Source organism: Vipera ursinii, assembly GCF_947247035.1.
Source record: "Vipera ursinii genome assembly, chromosome: 2".
Lineage (NCBI taxonomy): Eukaryota > Metazoa > Chordata > Lepidosauria > Squamata > Viperidae > Vipera > Vipera ursinii.
This window is the reverse complement of record NC_139513.1, coordinates 176,367,222-176,379,772: the sequence shown is the minus strand read 5'-3', so window position 1 is coordinate 176,379,772 and position 12,551 is coordinate 176,367,222. Positions and strand designations below refer to the sequence as shown.

The 12,551-nt window shown below is 41.3% G+C and overlaps 1 protein-coding gene across 1 annotated transcript in view; it reads left to right on the top strand.

The window, feature by feature from the left end:
• The window catches only part of C3 (complement C3), a 79,397-nt gene that overhangs the window by 53,068 nt on the left and 13,778 nt on the right, over positions 1-12,551 (top strand). The window contains exons 30-31 of the mRNA XM_083353078.1: positions 1,748-1,906; positions 8,742-8,892. Of these exons, the coding sequence (XP_083209204.1) occupies positions 1,748-1,906; positions 8,742-8,892 (310 nt within the window). The remainder of the gene's footprint in view (positions 1-1,747; positions 1,907-8,741; positions 8,893-12,551) is intronic.

Sequence of the window (12,551 nt, the reverse complement as noted above, 5' to 3'; positions counted from 1 at the left end):
TAAAAAACATCAGATTTGATTTTAATATGGTAAATTTAATTCAAATGCTTATGACATGCAGGTACTTAGTAGGAAAACTGTCACTTATAAACATAAGGCTGTTTGTCATCAAACATGTAAACATAAAACAGTGCAAGTGGATTAAACTTTTCCTAATTCACTCTAAAGCTTTCCCTGCGCAGAGCCTTAAGTAACACCAGCTGCCTGCAATTAGTGCAGGTTCGCATCCCACCAGGCTCAAGGTTGACTCAGCCTTCCATCCTTCCGAGGTAGGTAAAATGAGGACCCAGATTGTTGGGGGCAATAAGCTGACTTTGTAATAATGCTGCTTGGGGGGGGGGGCGAAAGCCCTAATAAGCAGGCATATACATAGAATGAAGGCTATTGCTAAGTACATTGATTTGTGCTTTAAATTTTAAGCCGCCCTGAGTCTTCGGAAAAGGGCAGGATATAAATGGGATTTTTAAAAAAAGACCAAATGGGAGATCCGCTCCAGGTTTTCCAGCCAGCCCGCCCAGTTCCTGAGTCAAATGTGTCCTTAGAGCTAAGCAGCTGCTCTGACTGCTGCATTCCCCACCTGCCTTTCAAGTTGGGATAGACTGCAGCTGCTCTTCAACTTTAGAAGGAAAGACGCCCAGACCCCAGCCTGTAAAAAATCACAGACTGCAGCTTCTTCTCCAATTGGTCCCGCTTTCCCTGCGCAGACAAAATGGGAGATCCGCTCCAGGTTTTCCAGCCAGCCCTGTCCCTAAAGTTTCAGCACCCGGCGTATAAGACGACCCCTGACTTTTGAGAAGATTTTCATGGGTTAAAAAGTCATCTTATACGCTTGAAAATACGGTAGTTGTGGATTTATTCTCCATGGTGCCTAAGGATAAGACAAGAAACAGAGAATGGCAGCTTTAGAGAGAAAGGCCCCCCAAAAAGAATAAGGAGGACTTTTCTGACTGTGAGTGCTATTAAGCAGTGGACACTACTCAGCTGTTAGAACAAGGCATCAAATAGCTACTACAGGACTTGACTAACTCTGATAGACTGAAAGAAACTGCAGGTTTCACTTCAGTCATCTGTAAGCTTTCTTTGCACAAAATAACCATAGGAGAAAATGTTTTGTGCTGAGAAAAGATCAGTACAAAACATGGTGGATAGAGAATTGTTTATCTCTACTTGGTTAGCAGACAAGTGTATGAATCTTTTGATGTGCAGAACAAAGAATAGCTTTTGAAAGAATTATTTACCTGAAGATTATCTACGTTTATATCCTTCATCTATGCTGAGGGAAATCTCATCCATAGTCTTCCTATTGTCCTAGATCAGGGGTGTCAAACTGCTGGCCCGCAGGCCGGATGCGTCATGATGAAACCATGTCCGCCCCATTGCCAGCAATGGGGGAAAAGCTCTGATATGTCACACGATGTCATGTGACATTGCTAGTTTGATATGTCTGTCCTAGATTATTTAGTTCTACAGATAAAAGGCTCTTAAAAGATGTATGTGTGTGTACATAAGTCAACTCTGTGTATTTACTCATTCAGTTTGTAAGCCATCTTCTCATTTATGATAAGATGATCTAACAGACAATAGTAAAAATTAGAAAGATAGATTGGGTATTTCAACAAGCTCCAACACCATGTTCTTCCCAATGTGTTAAACATTTATTTCTCTGGTACAATACATCAGTGGATTTTCAGTTCCTTTTTGAGATTCTCCGAGAAAAGAACCTTATTTTTCCCTTCTCCCATTCCAGGCAACAGTTATGGTGTTTCAAGCTCTTGCTCAATATGAGATTGAGATGCCTTCCCATAAGGAATTAAACTTAGATATTGTTATTAAGCTGCCGGAACGAGAACTACCTATAAACTACAGAATTGATGCTAACAATTTTCTCCGAGCCCAGACAACAGAGGTACAGTATTTCAGCAAGTGTATTTGTTACTCCTTTCATTGGAAATAATTATTTTGGAGTTTAAAGTTCAAATGCAGCTTTTTTCAAGAACTGGGAAAAACTATACAGAATTTAGTGAAACAACAAAGAAAACCTTAATCAGTTCTCTCTATTGGAATTGTAGTGGTTGGAGATTAGCCCATGTTCAAACAGCAGATTTGGGGAGACTGGCTTAAGGCTACTGGCTTCTTTGTCAACATACAGTGTAGTTTTAAATGACTTCCCTTTCCTCACACAAAGCTGCAAAAGGCTGTGCTCCATACAATATTCCATAAATGTGTCTGTACTTTCAAGAACTATTTCATCTTTGATAGGAAAGGGAATGTAATGGTTCTGGGGGAGTTCTGGACTTTGCAACATCTTCACTTAGTACATGAAGATAAAGTCCTTAAAACGATCTATCGCTATTTGCTATTTCTGATATTGCCTTGGGTGCAATTCCACAACAACTGGAGCACCACTTAATCACCTGCGTCATTCACTATCAGTCAATTGCAAAAGGTAGCTTACATCCTGTGATGCTACTATTAACACCATCGAAGAACAAAATCTGCCTATCCCTGGTCCTTGGGGATGACTCATCAGATGGATAAAAATGCCACACCCAGTCTAAATATCTGGCTGATTGTGAGAACAACCACAATAATAATGACAAAGCGACCCAACTTATTTATATGTCCAGTTATGCATTATTTTTATTTGGACCTGCTGTGATTGTAAAGTCAAGAATTATTATGGTTATTATGGTTCATTGGACAATCACCCAGATATTAATGAACTGTAATTAACTGATGTGGGTGTTAAATGAATCATGCCCAATTCTATGACCATCGAAGCAAATAACTGTGGTCAATAAGTGAATCATGTAGCTGTTAAGCAAATTCATCTCTCCCTATTGACTTTGCTTGTCTGAAGCTCCTTGGAAAGGTTGCAAAAGGCAATTACATGACCATGTTTCCCTGAAAGTAAGGCCTACCCTGAAAATAAGCCCTAGTTTGATTTTTGGGGATGGGCCTTGTTATGTATTCAGTTCTTGCAGGCATTGAGCGAGACAAAGGGTTCAAACAGCAACAACTTTATTGAGAGTCAGAACATAACAGAAGCGAACAAATAGCTGCTGTGCAGCTATTTATATGGTTGGCCTCTAGGCGGCGACCAATAGATTCAAAGAAGCAGTTTCCCACCCAAAACCTACTTAACCGGCTGGAGTCAGCAAGTCTAGCTCAACCCAGCAACCGTTATAACACATGCAAAGTATGTCAGCCATTAACAAACAGTTTAAACACAAAGCAAGTAAATTAAGCATATAAGGCCAGTACATTACAGGTCTAATATAAGCCCTACCCCCCAAATAAGCCCTAGTTTGGGGGCAAGGCATAAATCTAAAAATCAAGCTACGGTGAGGGTGTGGAGCTGCCCCACACGCTCCACACCCACTTACCTTACAGCCAGGCCTCTCCTCTCTGGTCCATTTCTTCTGTGGTGTTCCCAGGCCTGCATTTCTCAGTCACAGGCCTTTCCGGAAGGCCTCTGCAGCCAAGAACTGAGCTATAGATTGAATTCATAGCTCGGTACTTGGTTGCATAGGCCTTCAGGAAAGACCTGACTGCAAAATGCAGCTCGGAATGCAGCTACAGAATGAAGCTGCTCCTTCGGCCACAGAAGAAGTGGACCAGCTGGGCAGGGCTGTCAGTGCTGGAGGTGAGTAATACATCCCCTAAAAATAAGACCTAGGCAAATAAGACCCAGTCTTATTTTCAGGGAAACACGGTAAGTCATTTTTTTCAACGCCATAACTTTGAACAGTTGTTAAATGAACAATCATAACTCAGGGATATCTTGTATCTGAAACTAATGGTTAGGCCTTGGTGCTATAGGATACTTGATGGATTAAGTGAATGAGTAATATAGTCAAGCATATAGAAAAATGACATAAATAAAAGAAATAATAATGCAACTGTGATTTACAACCCATCCTCAAAGGTGCAACCATTGCCCTAGCCCATGGTGACAATGGTTGCAATTTGGATACTTGGCAACTTTTTACCTTCACACAATAATATATACTAACCTTTTCTATAACAACAAACAGCAATATTAAACAACTTTCGTCCGGTCTCCAACCTTCGCTTTCTTGCAATGGTTGTTGATAGCGTGGTGGCGCATCAGCTCTCTTTGTTCTTGGATGAAGCTGATTATCTAGACCTGTACCAATCGGGTATCAGGCCCGGGTACAGCACGGAGACGGCATTGATCGCGCTGGTGAATGATCTCTGGCGGGCTCGGGACAGGGGTTGTTCCTCTGTCCTAGTCCTGTTAGACCTCTCAGCGGCTTTCGATACCATCGACCATGGTATCTTACTGCGGCGTCTCAGGGGGTTGGGAGTGGGAGGCACAGTTTTTCAGTGGTTCTCCTCCTACCTTCTGGGACGTTCGCAGTCGGTGTTGGCAGGGGGGCAGAGGTCGACCTTGAGGCCTCTCATTTGTGGAGTTCCCCAGGGATTGGTCCTCTCGCCTCTCCTGTTCAACATCTATATGAAGCAGTCATTCATGGTTTTGGAGTTGGGTATCATCAGTATGCTGATGATACCCAGCTTTTCATTTCGACCCCAAACCACCCCAGTGATGCCCTCGACGTGATGTCCCGTTGCCTGGAGGTGGCCCGGGTCTGGATGGGGAGGAACAGGCTTCGGCTCAACACTGACAAGACTGAGTGGCTGTTCGTGCCGGCATCCCGGGAAATTCAGATTATTCCATCTCTTGCTATGCGGTGTGAGCTATTGCCCCCCGTAGATAGGGCGCGCAACTTGGGAGTCCTCCTAGACTCACAGCTCTCTTTAGAAGGTCATATTGGAGCTGTGACTAGGGGGGCCTTTGCCCAGGTCCGCCTGGTGCGCCAGTTGCGGCCCTATCTGGACGGGGATGCCTTGCGTACAGTCACTCGTGCTCGTGACCTCTCGTTTGGACTACTGTAATGCTCTCTACATGGGGCTGCCCTTGAAGACCACTCGGAGGCTCCAACTGGTGCAGAATGCAGCCGCGCGAGTTGTGTTGGGAGTCTCCCGATACTCCCATGTTACACCTTTGCTCTGCGAGCTGCATTGGCTGCCGGTTGCCCTCCGGGTGAGATTCAAGGTGTTGGTAATGACCTACAAAGCCCTACATGGCATGGGTCCGGATTATCTACGGCAGCACCTGCTGCCGGCGTCAACTTCCCTCCGTCCAGTGCACTCCCACAGAGAGGGCCTCCTCAGGGTGCTTCCAATCAAAGAATGTCGACTGGTGGCCCCCAGGGGGAGGGCGTTCTCTGTGGGTGCGCCAGACCTGTGGAACCGCTTGCTGGTTGAGCTCCGGATGGCCCCCGACCTTCGCTCCTTCTGGCGGGATCTAAAAACTTACTTATTTGAGCAATCCGGCCTGGTTTGATGGGGTTGGGGTTGGGTTTTTAACATGGTTTTAATTATTGTATATATCGGGCATAATTATTTAATTGTTTTTAACTTTTGTACTTTGTTTTTTAATATTTATTGCCCTGTACACCGCCCTGAGTCCTTCGGGAGAAGGGCGGTATAAAAATTTAATAAATATAAATATTAATATAATCAGCAAAGCCAAAATCAAAGTTTCATTCTTTCCAACACAAGCACAAATTCCAGAAGCTATTTCCAAATGGAAACAGAATTGGATATGTTCTTTTCTTTGAATTAAACAATCAATTTAACCATCTTCACTTTTTTTCTTTTTGCTGGGGAATAATATATGTTTTTGTTTGTGCCTATTAATCTTTATAAACTATCAAGATTATATTAACACACTCTGGAGTTCTTTAACTTTAAAGGGGAAAGAATCTTTTTTAAAGCATGTATTTAAAAACTCTAGAATTTTCTTTAAAATTTTCTTTGTAACCATTCTTTCAAATTTACTTTCAATAATATTTTACCAACTTTAAGAATTACTCAAATATTGTATATAAAAACAGAAGAAAAAACATTTTCAAACCCGCTTTATAAACATAAAACTACATTGCTTTCTTTCAATTATGTATATCAGACTTGTAAAAACCCATCCTAATTAACTCATTAATATAAGTCACTTACCCAAGCTTATCCTCATGGGCATTTCAGAGAAAAAAAATATTTTATTCTATCAAATCTGTCTTTCTCAAGAAATTCTCAACCTTGTTAATATCCATGAAGAAAAAGCCCCAAACATGTCCTCTTGGAAGTTGTGAATTTGCTTGAAACTCTTGCTTTAGCTGCACTGAGAGTGTTGTATTTAAACTGTCATTGTAATAAAAATTGGTGTCAGGTTTGTATTTCAAATTGCTTTTAAGTCCTTTACGCCATCAGATACTTGTGAAATTGCATCAGTGGTTTGATAACTTTCTACACATAATTGCAACTCTAACTTTTTTTATCATCGATATCATTTATATCTTTAGAACCTAGTGGGTCTATAAAATGAATAATTTTCTGTAGATATTTTCAAAAACGTTCCTAAAAATAAGCTCAAATTTGGCCATCTTCATAGCTCCCTCTAGTGGTTAAGGAATATATATTTATTTATTCATATATGTTTTTCTGGCCAATCAGAATTCACAAGATTGGGGATTATCAGCCACCCATTGCAAAGCAATCCAAGACTAGAGATTATTTTAAAATAGTAAAATAAAACCACACTTTCTATCCTTATGTTTGTCCATCAAAATTAAAAAGAAATGCTATTCTACGCTTCTTTTTTTTAGCTTGCATCCAGCAACTCTCTTTTCGTTTAACAATAAAGAAGTCTGAAAAATGTCATAGAACCTCAAAAAGGAGTAAAAGGCTGTGACTGAAGAGAGCTCTTTTAGCTAATACAGATAAAAATCTCTTAAACTGGCTAAGAAATGAAAGGCACAACCTATTGTCCATTTGAGAAATAAATCCCAAAACAGCTGCCTTTTCAACAAAGAAGTGATTGCAAGCCCAGATGCTCCCAAGCGCAGCTCCTGAGAGATATTTGCATATGGAGGATCTTGTAGGGTGATTCTGGGACTCCCTAATCCAGGAGAGCCATATATAAACTAAAGGATTGCCGGTTCCTTCTGGTAGTAAGCAGAAAAAAGGGGGACTTCCTGTGAACATGGCTGTCAGTTGACATGTCCAGAGAGGCTTCTCTCTCTCGATTGTCATTTTTTAACCCAGCAGGCTTCTGACAAGCAAAGTCATTTGGGGAAACCAGATTTGCTTAATGGCTGCATTTGTAAAAAGGGTCATAATACTGGGTCCAGTCACATGATCACTTGCTTAATGAATGCATCCCCTGATCAAAATTCTGGCCCAACTGTGGTTGTACATCGAGGACGTCTTGTATTACCTTCTCTATAGTGATGCCTCTTATAGTCTTTCCCCTTCATTAGAGATTATTGATTTAAGAAATATGCATAGCTCTCTCAGTTACAGATGGATCCACTCTGCTTTTTCTTCCAGCTATCATCAATGGCCTCTAAGAGATAATTTCTAAATAACTATTTTATTGGAAGCTTTACCCTCCGTTGTACCTTAAAATAGATTTAAACTGGTTTAAAGTGTGCTATACATATATAATGTAATCTTCAGATGGCACTGTTTATAAAGTTAAGTTAGTTAAGTTAAGTTTATTATATTTGTATACCGCCCTTCTCCCGAAGGACTCAGGGCGGTAAACAGGGCATATATACAAATTACAAAAATTAAAAAGAGAATTAAATACGAGCCCAACTAAAAACAGTAGAAAAATGTAAAAAATCCCCAATAAAAACCCCAACGCATCCCCCATCAGGCCAGGCCGGCTTGTTCAAATAGGTAGGTCTTCAAGTCGCGTTGGAATGAGCGAAGGTCCGGTGCCATCCGGAGCTCAACCAGCAACTGATTCCATAAAGCCGGGGTGCCCACAGAGAAGGCCCTCCCCCTGGGGGCCACCAGCCGACATTCTCTGACCGGTGGCACCCTGAGGAGGCCCTCTCTGTGGGAATTGAGTTGATGCCGGCAGCAGGTGGTCCCCGAGGTACTCCGGACCCATGCCATGTAGGGCTTTAAAAACCATTACCAAAACCTTGAACCTCACCCGGAAGACAACTGGCAGCCAATGCAGCTCGCGGAGCAAAGGTGTAACATGGGAGTACCGGGAGACTCCCAAGACAACTCTCGTGGCTGCATTCTGTACCAGCTGGAGCCTCCAAGTGGTCTTCAAGGGGAAGCCCCATGTAGAGAGCGTTGCAGTAGTCCAGACGAGAGGTCACGAGCGCATGAGTGACTGTACACAGGGCATCCCGGTCTAGATAGGGCCGCAACTGGCGCACCAGGCGAACCTGGACGAAAGCCCCCCTAGTCACAGCCACTATATGATCTTCCAAAGTAAGCCGCGAATCTAGGAGGACTCCCAAGTTGCGAGCCCTATCTACGGGGGGTAAAAACAAAAAGTTAAGGATATCTTCCTACTGCAGCAAATTAAATGCATTTGTTCTACTACATTATATTACTATGAATACATAGAAATTGCAAAGATTGGTGCACAATAATTTGATTAGTTTTACATTCATTGTGTCTTCAGAAAGTAGAAGGAAAGGAGTTTTCTTTATGATTTGATTTTGCTAACATACTGTTGTTTCTTCATCCAAATATTTGATTGGGTCTTTCTTATATTTTGAAATCTATTCCCCTTCTAGCTCATATCAGGTTACAACAAAGACAATAAAATACTAGAACTAGTAACAAGTAAAATCAAAGTAGCCAAGGAACTGCAGTTGAAGGTCATGCTAACCCTGATTGCTTTTCAGACCAAACTCAATGAAGACTTCTCTGTGTCAGCATCAGGTGATGGAAAAGCAACAATGACCATTTTGACGGTCTATAATGCACAATTACGGGAGGATGCAAATGTTTGCAACAAATTCCATCTTGAGGTTTCTGTTGAAAACGTCCAATTGAGTAAGTTTGACTTCCTAGAAATAGTAGATTGTAATGAAATTTGTGTGGGGGGAAAACTAAAGTTTTTGTGTTCATCATGTCAGGATCACAATGTGGAACAAACTTACTCTGTTATTTATTCACAAAAAAGTCTCTCATTTGATAGAAAATAATATTAACTTCATAATTAGTTGAGATCCAGTTCTTGCAGTCAACAAAATAATTCATTTCCTTTTGCCCTGAACAAGAGGGTGTTGAGAACACTGAAGGACAGTTTTTGGTGTTGAAATATGTAGATTGGACAGCAATTGAAGTGGCAGGCAACAAGCATGCTATCTTCCATTTTATTTCTTCAGAGGCAAAAAGAACAATCCTATTGTCAGATGGCTAGCAAAAAATACAAATTCTACCTTTTGAGGAAGAGGATAACAGATTCATATTTCTGATCATAAATCCTAACAAACTCCAAACTAACAGCAACTGCAGTCCACAAGAGGCTTGTGAAATCAATTAGGATTTGGACAGAAGGTGAAAAAGCCACATGCCAGAAGGCCTCTTGTTGTCTACTAAGTCTCCACTGTTCTCCTATCACTTAACCAATTCTTAAGATTTGGGGTGAAAGATGCCAAGAGAAAAATGACTTAATGGCATTCTTAATTTTAGAAGCTCCAGAAAGAGAGATTAACTCCAAAGATTTTTGGTTGCTTTCAATTCATGTTGATGGGTTTGCAACAGGATTTGATTTTTTACTGGTTTTATATCTGTGCACCATACTGAGGCACTAGTACATGTTTATCTCATTTTTCCTTTGCAGAATCCAAATTTATTTATCAAATTTATATACCTCTTATCTCACAGTTCAAGGAGACTCTCAGTGGGTTAATATTTTTACTGCCTGCTATGGTATTATAAGGGATGCGGTGGCTCAGTGGGTTAGGACGCTGAGCTTGTAGATCAGAAGGTCGGCAGTTTGGCGGGTCAAATCCCGAGTACTGCGTAACAGAGTGAGCGCCTGTTACTTGTCCCAGCTTCTGCCAACCTAGCAGTTCGAAAGCATGTAAAAATGCAAGTAGAAAAATAGGGACCACTACAGTGGGAAGGTAACAGTGTTCCATGCGCTTTTGGTGTCTAGTCATGCCGGCCACATGACCATGGAGATGTCCTCGGACAAGCGCTGGCTCTTCGGCTTTGAAACGGAGATGAGCACCGGCCCCTAGAGTTGGAAACGACTAGCACGCATGTGCGGGGGAACCTTTACCTTTACGTTATGGTATTCTTGCAATACCTTAATATAATACTTCAGTGCAACATTAGTTTTGCATGTTTTTCATAGTACTTTTCTTCTTGGATACTGTCCTATTTGTATGCAGGTTGCTCGTTTACATGGACAGAGCCAATGTGTTCTATTGAGCTGCCCTGCTCTCAGCCCTCTCTTCCACAAAGACTCTGCAAGAGAAGGGCCATAAAGGGCCATAAAGAAGATTGTTATATACTTAGTGGGTGTATCCCTTCATAATAGTTATAATGTCCTTGCCAAACTTAAGAGGGATACTAAGATGGCAGGTTCAGCTGTTTGTGATGATAACAACTCAACTAGGCAGAGGATTGTGGTCCATGAAGTAGAAGTTCTCTTGGATAAGGAATGGTCTGCATTAAATTTTGCACCCTTCTGGTTGGTGACTGAACTGTAAGAGGTGTCTATTTAGGACATAATGTGCAGGTTTTGAAACAGGTGAGGTTTTTGCCTGGTTCTAATATCAGCAGGAAAAAGAGGTACTCTGTTATTCTGATTCTGATTCTGATTCAGAAAAGACAGAGTAGAAAAGAGGGAAAGTAGAGTTGCCATTTATGTGAAAGAGAACATAATTGAACAGAATAATAGAGTATTTGTTATTATCTATATTATATTATGATATATTATATTACTATATAATATATTTACACTATATTGCAATTATATATATATATAACATGAATACATTATAATTTATATCTATTATTATAATGTATATTATAATGTATAATTAATCAATCCAAATAGAGCTGGAAGGGACCTTGGAGGTCTTCTAGTCCAGCCCACTGCTCAAGCAGAAGAACCCTATACCATTTCAGACAGGTGGCTGTCCAGTCTTTTCTTAAAAACCTCCAGTGATGAAGCACCTACAACTTCTGAAGGCAAACTGTTCCACTGGTTAATTGTCCTCACTGTTAGGAAGTTTCTCCTTAATTCCTGGTTTCTTCTCTCCTTGATTAGTTTCCATCCATTGTTTCTTGTCCTACCTTCTGGTGCTTTGGAAAATAAACTTACCCCCTCTTCTTTGTGGCAGCCCCTCAAATATTGGAATACTGCTATCATGTTGTTACACAAGTGTGGTCTCAGGTTCAGCTTATTGTCACTCACTCACATACTCTCAGGTCTAGAAATTGCCACACTGGATCCCAAATCAACTGAACACTGAGGCACAAACACACAGAGATCCACTGGATTTAAAATAACAATGTTTTCTGGATATGTTTTTCCTCTTACACACACTCTCTCTCTCATCTACACTTACCCAGCATCCACTACTAAGCTAGGCACTAGCCAGAGGGATGGAAGCCGCCAAGTCTGAGATCCAAAAATGGCTCAAAAAGCTGGGCAGGCTTCAGGACCTCTTTTTATCTCCCAAAGTTGGTGGGGAAGAGCTTTTCATGGAGGCCCAACTCCTTTGTTGGTGAGACTTGGGGAGGGGCATCTCATGTGCTCTGGCCCAAATTTTGTCCTTTTCCCCCTTAGACTTGATTCTTTTCCCTGAGGGAACTTTTCCTGGCTTTGTCTACCTGGCTTACATGCCTTCGCCCCTTTTAGGTATGGTGGCTTTGGCCTAGTAGTCTCACACATTCCTCCCTTTGGCATCAAGTTAAAGAGGAGATGCCACAAAATGGGGCTCGCTCATCACCTACTCAGAGCATTAAAGGTTTACAGCATTACAGACTTTTTAAGTATATCACAAATGTTTGGTGCTGTGGACATAGCCTATTTGGATTTTATCAAAGCATTTTGTTGTGTAGTCGGTTCTTGCAGGCATTGAGCGAGACGGAGGGTTCAAACAGCAACAGGCTTTATTGAAGGTCAGAACATAACAGAAGCAACTAATAGCTGCTGTGCAGCTATTTATACGGTTGGCCGGTAGGCAGCAACCAATAGTTTTAAAGCAACAGTTTCCCGCCCAAAACCTGTTTAACCGGCTGGAGACAGCTAGTTTAGGCCGACCCAGCAACCGTTACAAAACATACATGTGAATTAAGCAATTATCAAACAGTACAACACAAGCAAGCATTTAACAGCATATAAAGACCAGTACATTACACATTTGATACAGTTCCACATAATGAGCTCATAAAAAGTTGGACAGACTAGAGCTTAACCACTGGTTGGTTCAGTGGATAGGAAGTTGGCTCAGGGACAGATCCCAGTGTGTGATTGTTAAGGCGGCACAAGTGGTACACCACAAGACTCAGTCCTACAGTAGGTCCTGTTCTATTCAATGTGTTTGTAAGTAATATAACAGAAGGATTGCTAGGTGAGATTTGTCTTTTTTTCTGATGACACAAAAGTGTGTAATAGAGTTGATATTCTTGGGGGTATTTATAATATGGAAAACAGTTGGCATTACTGGAAAATTGGTCAAAAATATGGA